The 10262-nt window shown below is 44.5% G+C and overlaps 1 protein-coding gene across 2 annotated transcripts in view; it reads left to right on the top strand.

Annotated features, from left to right (window-relative positions):
- Positions 1 to 53: 53 nt before the first annotated feature.
- The window catches only part of Nsl1 (NSL1 component of MIS12 kinetochore complex), a 33003-nt gene continuing 22794 nt past the window's right edge, over positions 54 to 10262 (top strand). For both annotated transcript variants that reach the window (XM_059280722.1, XM_059280721.1), the window contains exons 1-4: positions 54 to 308; positions 2386 to 2464; positions 6487 to 6617; positions 7978 to 8032. In XM_059280722.1, coding sequence (XP_059136705.1) covers positions 75 to 308; positions 2386 to 2464; positions 6487 to 6617; positions 7978 to 8032 — 499 coding nt within the window. In that variant the 5' untranslated portion in view covers positions 54 to 74. The remainder of the gene's footprint in view (positions 309 to 2385; positions 2465 to 6486; positions 6618 to 7977; positions 8033 to 10262) is intronic.

Here is a 10262-nt window from a genome sequence, read left to right as displayed (position 1 = left end):
CGCGTACAGAGGAGTTCCATCGAGGGAAGCATCCTTCCGGTCTCGACGTCACCGCTTCAGTTCAAACCCGAGAGATGGCGGGTATTCCTGAAACGGTGCTGGTCTCCGCCTCGCAGGGTCAGGATGCCCGGACCTCCTCAGACTCCCAGGCCTCGGCACCCGCCTCTCCGCTAGAGGACTTCCGAGTGCGCTGCACCTTGAAGAGGGCTGTGGTGGAAGTGATGGAGCTGTGCGGTCGCTTCGTGCAAGAGCTCGGGGCCGCGCTGCCGGAGGACATCCGAGAGCTGGCGCTGCGGGACGCGCAGTGGGTACGGACCGGCCCCCTCCTTCCCGCCCCTCACCCTGCTCAGCCCGGCTCCGCTGACCAAAGGGTGCCCGAGGCTAGACTGGGAAATGCCGGGGAAGGCTACTAAGATGCTAGTGCCACCTGGGTGCTTCCTGTCCGCTGGACATACAGGACAAGCGAGCACGTACGCAATCTTGAAAAACAGGCGGCATTAGTGTACTCTTATATTTTAATACATACAGCGCTCGCCCTCTCTCTCTCTCTCTCTCTCTCTCTCTCTCTCTCTCTATATATATATATATATATATATATATATATATATATATATATATATATCATACTAAGGCTTTCAAATCTGATGGCTTATGTCTACAAAACATCTCATTTGTTACTTGCCGTAGCTTAAGTGCTCAGTTAAGTACAAAGTGGCTCTCCTATGGACCAGCGCATGTTTACAGTCTGGTACGAGGAATTCTCCAGGAACCAGCAATCCTCGAAGTCAGTCACCTGGCTAGTTTTTTTGGTCTTTGCTTTTGCTTGTTATTTTATAACATTGTGTGAATGGAGCAAAAGCATTTTACTTTAAGTCAAAAACTGATGAAAAAGCTGTCTTGATGTTAAATTTTACTAAGATCACTAGTTGAGCTGGACATGGCAGTGTACGCCCAGCACTTGGAAGGCAGAGGCAGGCAAATCTCATTGAATTCCAGACCAGTCTGGTTCACACAGTGAGTTCCAGACCAGCCAGGGCTACATAAAGAGACCTTATTCCCCCTACCCCATTGGCCCTTATAACCCACTTCCCTTTTCACCTATATTTTGCAAAAACTCTGCAGTTGATGGTTTCTGAGGAAAGACACTAGAACTTGAGGGATTGCTGTCCCTCTCTTGAACAGTCTATATGTAGGGGAACGTCCCAAGCTTGTACTGCAGCACTTCTGTGACCAAATGACAACAGTACAGACTAAACATAGAAGTCATCAGTCTCAAAAAACAGAAATGAGGAGGGGCTGGAGAGGTGCTTAGTGGTAAGTGTTCTTGTAGCATGCATGAGACAGAGGTTATGTGAAGGAATAATGAACAAACCTTCCTGGGATTGTAATTCTGTATTCCAGTTTTTGTACCATGGCTCCTGTTATTCCCTCCTTGGAATCAAGGCGAGAAACGTCTCATAACATTTTTAGTAGTTATTTTGGGAGACAGCTGTAAATAAGAGGGCTTGTCTGATTCTAGAAAATTGTTAAGATGCTTTGAACATCGACACACAGAAAAAGACCAATGTGGCTTAACCTCTTATATCCTGTTGAATGAGATCTTAAAGACAATGAGAAGTAATGGTCTGTAGAGAAGTTTTGACGATGTTGATAAATCTCTGGGTAAAACTGAATAATGTAGTGGCGTGTTCTTAAATGATTGGTGAAGCTGCAGTGAGGATTTCAAAGACAGTTTGTATTCACATTTAATCTTCGAGAGTTTAATGTCGTAAGAATCTTACTCTATAAAATCTTTTTTTTTTCTCCTTTAGTGCCTGGGATTGAATGCAGAGCTTTGCTCATGCTAGCAAAGCGTTGTCCACTGAGCTATATTGTAGCCCTTTTATAAGATACTAGTATAGAAAATGTACCGTGACTCATAGTTACCAGTCATTTATTTATACTTGTTTTTAATTATGCAAGTGATACAAAAGACATGCTCATTAAAAATATTTTCAAACAATAGCATTTATTAAGCCATCTTTGAATTCCCTGTCTGTCTGAATCCCTCTGGAAATAACTTACGATTTTGGAGAGCAGGTGGTGGAGCCTAACCCTTCTGCCCTTCTTTACGGTTTCCCACTCTGTGTTCTTGTTTGTTATTTATGTGGTCATGCTGATGAGATGTCACTGGTAGAGCCAGTGCAGTCACCACTGTGTGGTACACCACTGTGTGGTAAGGTATTTAGCCGTCTCCTAATAGTTAACTTGGATTCTATTTTTTTCCTCAATTTTTCATTATTTCCATTCTGTTCTACAGAGATTCCATTATTGTTTTTGCTAAAATGTTTGAATTCAGTATTTAGAATCGCTTTTGCTGACTTGGCTGCTGTAAATGTATTGCAGACTTTTGAGTCGGCTGTGCAGGAGAATGTCAGCATCAATGGACAAGCCTGGCAGGAAGCTGCAGATCACTGTCTTATGGGTATGTGGCTTAACTCTTCCTTCTGTCATTAATTTTGAGATTGTTTTTGCAGCTAACTTTATTTTGAATGCTATTTTGCAATTTCTGTTTTCATTGTCTCTCTGTGGTGGTTTGACTAAGAATGGCCTCCATAGGCGTATATATTGGAATTCATAGTCATCAGGGAATGGAACTGTTTGAGAAGGAGTAGGAGGTGTGGCCTTGTTGGAGGAAGTATGTCACTGGGAGTGGGCTTTGAGGTTTCAAAAGCCCATGCCAAGCCCAGTCTGTCTGTCTGTCTTTCTGTCTCTCTCTGCTTGTAACTCTCAGCTTCTTCAGTGCCTGCTTGCAGGCCACCATGCTCCTTGCCATGATGATAATGGACTAAGCCTTTGAAACTGTAAACAAGCCCCCAATTAAATGCTTTCTTTTATAAGAGTTGCTTTAGTCATGGTTTCTCTTCACAATAGAACAGTAACTAAGACATACTCTCTCTTTTATAAACATTTTATTTATTGGATGGAGTCGTGCATGTCATGGCACACTGTGGAGGTCAGAGGACAGCTTTCAGGAGTTGTTTTTCTCTTTTTACCATGTGGGCTCCAGGGATCAAACTCAGGTCCTCACTCAGGCTTGATTACAAGCATTTTTACCTGCTAAACCATCTTACTATCTTCAGTATCATTTATTTTAAAGCACATTTAAATTATTATGGGATAAAAAGAAACTGATGTAGATCATTGAAGTCATAGCCCAAGAGAAACTCAGTGGGTACCTTGATCTATCCTGTCTGATATCTGGTATCCGAAAATGTCTGTCGTCTGTTCTTCAGAAGCTTCTGTCAGTAGGCTGTTGGAAGATATTGTAGAATTATCCCCAATTAAAGAAATAGGCCCAGAATATCCCTGTGTTTCCTCATAAGCCAGGTTTATGTTTTTGCAATGCTTAGATGAGACTTTGAATGGATAGTGAAGTGTTCCTAGGTGTAAAGTTAAACCACAGGAGTAGCATGCAAAGGGTGTTAACATTCGTAGATGGCTTCTTAAGACTTTTAGCTTATTCCAAAGACTTGATTGTACCTTTGTTTGCTTGCTTGCTTGTTTGTTTGTTTTTTGATACAGGGCTTCTCTGTGTAGCCCTGACTGTCTTGGAACTCCGTAGAATAGGCTGGCCTCAAACTCAATTCACCTGCCTCTGCCTCCCGAGTACTGGAATTAAAGGTGTGCACCACCACTCCTGGCTTAGACTGGATTGTACCTCGCTGGTGCTGGCATGCCTAAAGAAGGCTAAGTGTTAATGGAAAGAGAAAGCAAGGTCAGAGTAGGGAGGAGCCGTCAACAGAAAGTGATCTCTGAGAAAAGAGGCAGGCGTCCCTGTGTCTGCAGTACTGTCCAGAGAAGGGCTCCCTGACAAGAAGCCGCGTGTGCCGTCTATCCCTCTGGTAGCTTACTCAGGGCTGAGCCCCGCTGCTGTCACTCACTGCTTTGTGTTCACGTCATCCAGTCATCTGAGCTGATTACAGGCCTACTAGCAACCCACTGTGATATAACTTTTCTTCTCAACGGTAAGGGAGTGCTTTGCCCAGAACATTTTCTTGTCTGTTACTCAGAACTATGTTAGTTGTCCTTTTAAAATTATCAAAACAGAGTTTGAGTTTACGTATTAAAAGGATAAAACCAACAGCATCTGTTTTATAAAATATTAACACAATAATTGCTGATTAGTAGGGAATATATAAACAATTAGCCAGAAGTCCTTTCTACACCACATAGCTTTTCAGTGGGTCTTTATTTGAAACAAAACGTTATACAAAAAGGCACAAGGGAGTAATATGTTTGGAAAGCCAGCCTTGAGCTGGGAAAAGTAATAGCAAATGTTTCTAGAAAGCTAAGTTGAGGAGAGATTACCACATGCCTCAAAAGTGTTACAAGGGATTTGTACTTTATCGTGTGGTCTTGGAGGAATCATGGGAGTGGTGTGTGTGTGTGTGTGTGTGTGTGTGTGTGTGTGTATATGTGTGTGTGTATATGTGTGTGTATGTGTGTGTGTATATGTGTGTGTGTATGTGTGTGTGTATGTGTGTGTGTGTGTATGTGTGTGTGTGTGTTAGTGCAGGTGAACGAGCCTACAGACTCACATATGTCAGGCCAAGTATTGTATCTGTGCTATAAACCCCAGTCTTAGGTGAGAATTTTAAGGGAGAGTTACGTGACTAGATTTAACAGGCTTTGCTTCTGGGCAGATACACAGAAGCAAAACGGAGGCTTCACGGGGACAGAGGTTTAACCTGCTTTGTTTATGGTCGTTCCCAAGCTCCTGCACACAGTACCGCTCTGGAAAGAAAGCAGACGTGTGTGTGAGGCAGCGTCTCTCCTCCTGTTGTAACTGCCCTGCATGGGTCTGATCACAGGAAGTTTGGTCAGACAAATTTGTAAGGTTGATCATTGAAAGCAGAACTCTGTTTTCAGAAATAGATGCTCACCATGTATTTGTCCATTTGTTTATATGTTGTGCTTTTACAAATTCTACCCCTTGGTGGCGCTAAGAAACCGTTTTCCTACATAGAAGATTTCACTGACAGACGATGGCTGAGCCCAGAAAGGGGCTTGCTATGCAAACCTGGGCAGAGGAGGAAGGAGAGAACTGATTCCAAGGAGTTGTTCTTTGATCTCTCCACACATGCTGTGGCACGTGTGCCCTTCCCCATCACACACACATAGTTTTTAAAAAGAACTTTTATAAAATGGTGTGCTGTTCCTTGCAGGCCAGTGACTTCGCTTTTCAAATGAACATAATAAAGTTTAAAGTTGCTTATTTCATTAAGTCTTCCAAGTGAGACATTTTCCTCAGACATCCTCCAAAGGAGCCACTGAGTGGACTCAGTGTTTGTCACAGGAGTGAGAGGCCGTACCTACTACTCTTCACAGTCTAGATGTGACATGCATATGCTGATGTACACCAGCCAGCTCTCAGAATGTTTCAGAAACATGTGCCAGTCAGACTTCTTCCTAGTGAAGCTTTAGGCAGTGAGATGGCATAGACTGGCATAGCAGAGCTCAGGGTGCAAGTCAGTTAGCCAAAGACTTGGGTCTTTAGCATTTGTAACCACTTAGTATTTCTTACGTTTTTTTCTTTCAATACCGGGGATTGAGTGCAGATCCCTACCCATGCTAGGCGGATGTTCTTACCACTGAGCTGCCTTCCCCAACCCAGCATTTTTACTCTAAAGTTATTTTTTTAAACAAGGCCAAGTGCGTCTGTCTGCACTCTCTTCGGAGTGCTTCATTTCTGTGCCCTACCCTAGACCTTCTGAGTCCAGATTTACACACTAGTAACATACTCCCCAGGTAATCATTCCTCCTTGTGAGCTTGAGAACCGTTGTCTTTCAACAGAGGAAAGAGCTGATGAAACAGTTACCACGAAATGAGAAAGTCCCCCGGGTCGCCGTACCTTTCATATCCCCGCCCCCGCCATGAGTTAGGTATCACATCTGGGCATTCTTTTTACTGCTGTTGTCAAAGTTTGTCCATGGTATGAAATGCTGTCTAGAGTCTAACTATTGGGGGGAGAGGGTACAGGACTGGACTCAGGGCCCTGGGAGGTCTAAACACATGCTCTGCAGCTGAGCTACACCTCAGCCCTTGTCCCTGTAGTTTATCCTTTTAGAGTGCTTCTGTTTGCAAAGACTCCACATCCTTACAGTCTCCTTTCCCAAAGCTGTTTCCCTGGCCTTTTTTCATTCGGTGCCTTCGTTTATACGTAGATTTCAAGCCTAAATGTTTCTTTCCAGTCAGCAACTCCCACTGGTGGTGTTCCGTGGTTCTGTGTCCTTTGTCTTTATACCCTTGTTGCCTTTATCAGGTTACAATTGCCTGTCTTGTGGGTCATGCCACGTTCGTCTTTGTTCTTCCTGGAGGTACTTGATAGTTGGTCAGTACAGAAAGAGGGGCTCCATTAGTTTGCCATGCTTGTTTTCTTTAATGATTTTGTGAATTGAGCGTATATAATGTTTCTATACTAATACGAACTTTTTCTGGAATAGATTCTGACATCAAAGTGCTTGAAGATGAATTTGATGAGCTCATAGTAGATGTGGCAACAAAACGTAGACAGTACCCCCGAAGGATCCTCGAGAGTGTCATCAAAACCCTGAAAGCTCAGCACGAGATTCTGGTGAGATGTTTACATTTAAATCTTCTCACAGTGTTTCACCACAATAAGAAATTAGATTACCTTTCATGTAGGGCAGGCTGGCCTTGAACTCCTGATCTTCCAACCTCCACCTCAAGTGCTGGGATTGCAGTATGTACTACCACAGCTGGCTGGCTCTGCTTTTCAGATGGGCAGAGCCGTAGGCCTGTTCTCCTGTAGGCGCCAGTCACCATGCCAGTCACAGACCCGTCTTCTCAGGGTTATTACGACTGGGACAAATGGAAGTGAGGCGAGCCCTGACAGATTGGACCGAGTCTCCTTCTGGGTGTTGAGATTTGCTGGGGTGGCATTGTCCTCCTCCTGACTGTATGTGGGCTTTAGTGTGTGCAATCCTCTATGCCTTTAGTTTTTAAATCAGCAGCTTTTCAGTGTGAACCTTCTGGTAGTCCCTCCTTCAGCAGTGTTTTTGGGCATTAGAGATCTGCAGTTGCCCTAAACAGCCAAAGTCATGGCATGATAGGGAAAAAGAAATCCACGCGAATGCTTCCTCTTTCTCACAGCACTCATCCTTAAAGAAAGTCCTCTGTAAACTTCAGGAAAAATGCTTGACGTGTATTGACTATGCCGTGCCTCCCTCCTCACCTCCCTGACTTCCCTAAAGAGAACGCTGAAACTTGTCAGGGAGGTCGAGGTGCAGAGAGAAAACTGGAGAGCGTCAGTTGTCCCGTGGCCCTTCCTTTTCACAGTTTGGCTCTGGTTATCATTGAGCGAGAGTAGGAAGGAACATTTCTCTTTGCCTTTTGCCTGACTGGGATGGCCAGCTGTCCCGTGTGCTGCTGCAGGTGTGGAAAGTAATGGGCTGGTCTGGTAATCTAGCCACTTTTTCAAAAGTTCCTGTGGAAATTGGAATTCAAACATTTGTCCTGAATGAACTCCATCACACTTTGGTCATTGTCCTGTATTTTAAAAACCACTATGCCTTCACTTTGTTTTTTACTATAATCTTCATAGGGCTATTTCCTACTGTATGCAGCAGAGGGCAGTACATAAAAGGTATTCAAACCTGGGCATGGTGGCTCTCGCCTTTAATCCCAGCACTCAGGTGGCAGAGACAGGCGGGTCTCTGAGTTTGAGGTGAGCCTGGTCGACAAAGTGAGTTCTAGGACAGTTATACAAAGAAACCCTGTTTCAAAAACCAACCAACCAAACAAAAAGGTATTCAAACCTAAGGACGTTTTCCCTAAGAGTTCATGATCTAAGAAGAGAAGACCTTGAAGCCAGCACTATTGACTATATACTTGCTTACACTAGCTGAAAGACATGCTTATTTATCTGAGGCATCACATGTCTAAACTAATGTTTTAATTTGTGCTGTGTTTAGAAGCAGTATCGCCCTGTTGTACCTCCTTTGGACCTGAAATGTGACCCTGACCCAGGTAAGCCAGTCCAGGAATGTGTGGACGATGAAGGGTCCTCCTCAGTGATGGTCCTCAGCTGCGTGAGTCCTCTCCTCCACACTGATGGAGCACTTGTTTGTAGATTTTATAATGTTCCTGTGTTCTGCAAGTTCTTCCTCTCCAGTGTCACTGACCCAGATGTCGGACACTCCTGAGTGTGACTGCACAGCGCTGTCTGTGCTTCTCCAGGAGTTCCTCTGTCCCTCTCAGTTCCACCGTAGGTTTCTTTCCTTTAGTTTTTGTTTTCAGGATTTCAGATTTTATCTTGAATGTGGTCCTTCTGGTTTTGTCCATTTCTTTGTTATATTTAACTTCTTGAGTTAGTTCAGACATAGTTTTAATAAACACAGGGAAGGCCACAGATGAGGAATCCTGCCTTATATTCAGATTTTCAGATTTTTTAGTTTCCAATTCCAGGTCTTTCTCACCAAGCCCTGCATTTGCTGCCTTCTGTTGTTCACTCTCTGTTGTGTGGACATGGACACGGTGTTGTTCACTCTGTTGTGTGGACACAGTGTCGTTCACTCTCTGTTGTGTGGACATGGCGTCGTTTACTCCATTGTGTGGACACAGCGTCGTTCACTCCGTTGTGTGGACACGGTGTTGTTCACTGTTGTGTGGACACGGTGTTGTTCACTGTTGTGTGGACAGGGTGCTCTTCACTCTCTTTCTTTCGTTCCCAGTTCGGAAGAGGCATACTGTGGTTCTAAAGATAATCAGAGTCAGGGCAGCTAATTTAAGAGGGAGGAACTTATTGCAGAGATGATTTGGTAAACCAAAATGGCCTGGACGCTCAAGAGCTAAAGTCAGTCAGGCGTACATTATGGGGCTGCTGTGGCTGTATGTTCTTTACGTGTTTAGAATTTTCTCGTGAAAGCTCCCTGGACTCCCCTTGTGCGTCTCTCCATCCTGCCACCGGCTTGTGCTGCTTTCCCCTAGTCAGTGCAGTCCAAGGCGAGGGCCGTGGTTGAGAGGCTCTGCGTACTTGTGATCGTGAGGTAGTCGGTGGGTAGGCACACAGTGCAGGCCCCTGGAGATGTTATCTGTCCCCCAGCACTTAGGGTGTAGCTTGAAGTACACTTGGTGGTGGTGGCAAGTTTTCTTCCAGTCTCCATTTCAGAGTAGGAAGGCTCATCTCAGCCTTGGTTGTAAACAAGGGAAGCTGATGAGTCCCACTTGTACCCCGCTGGAGCACATGGTTCCTTCCGTTTTACAGGGAGGCAAATTTGTAGCCACTGTTCCCTAGCCAGGGTCTGCATAGTGAAACAGTCCTGGCCAGGTTGTGTGGGTTGGGGTAGTAAAGAAGTCCTGCCACTGTTGCCTTGCCTGAGGGGTCAGTCATCTCCTCAGGACCCAGAAGTAGCATCTAGTCTGCAGTGGCGTGGTGCTCAAACAGTGGGTAGCATGAGCCTGGAACGGTGTGCTCGGGTGAAAGGAAGCCACTGTGCAATAGCAGCCAGCAATTCATATGGCTACTATCAAAAGGAGGAGATCTGAGTCCGAGGAACAAAAGAATTGACCAATAAGATCAGACACCTGGCTGAGGCCAGATCAAAACCCCTGGGTGAAGGTTTTGACAGGCCCAAGAGAGACTGTAGTTGTTGGGGTTTCTGTTTTGTTTTTAGTACTTTTTTGGCTCTTTGACTCTTTGGGGGCCGACCACTGAACCCCCAAATATGTCACACAGAGGCCTATTATTACTTATAATATTATATTGTTACCTATAATTATTATATTATTAATATTATTACCCAGCTTAGCTTGTTTCTAGCCAGCTTTCCTTAAATTAAATTATCCTGTCTACCTTTTGCCTCTGGGCTTTTTCCTTTTCTTACTTCTGTATATTTTACTTTCACTCTTACTCCATGGCTGACTGTGTGGCTGGCCCCTAGCGCCCTCCTCTTTTTGTTCTCTTCTCTTTCTTCTTTTCCTCCCAGATTTCTCCTTCTATTTATTCTCTGCCTGCCAGCCCCGCCTATCCTTTCTCCTGTCTCACTATTGGCTGTTCAGTTCTTTATTAGACCATCAGGTGTTTTAGACAGGCACAGTAACACAGCTTCACAGAGTTAAACAAATGCAACATAAAAGAATCCAACACATGTTTTCATCATTAACACGAATATTCCACAGCATAAACAAATGTAACACATCTGCAACTAATATTCCACAACAAGACTGGCACCACAGTGCTGTTGAAGAGTGAGGTGTG

Source organism: Peromyscus eremicus, chromosome 15, assembly GCF_949786415.1.
Source record: "Peromyscus eremicus chromosome 15, PerEre_H2_v1, whole genome shotgun sequence".
Taxonomy (NCBI): domain Eukaryota; kingdom Metazoa; phylum Chordata; class Mammalia; order Rodentia; family Cricetidae; genus Peromyscus; species Peromyscus eremicus.
The sequence above is the reverse complement of the archived record's forward strand: the minus strand, read 5'-3'. Positions and strand labels throughout refer to the sequence as shown.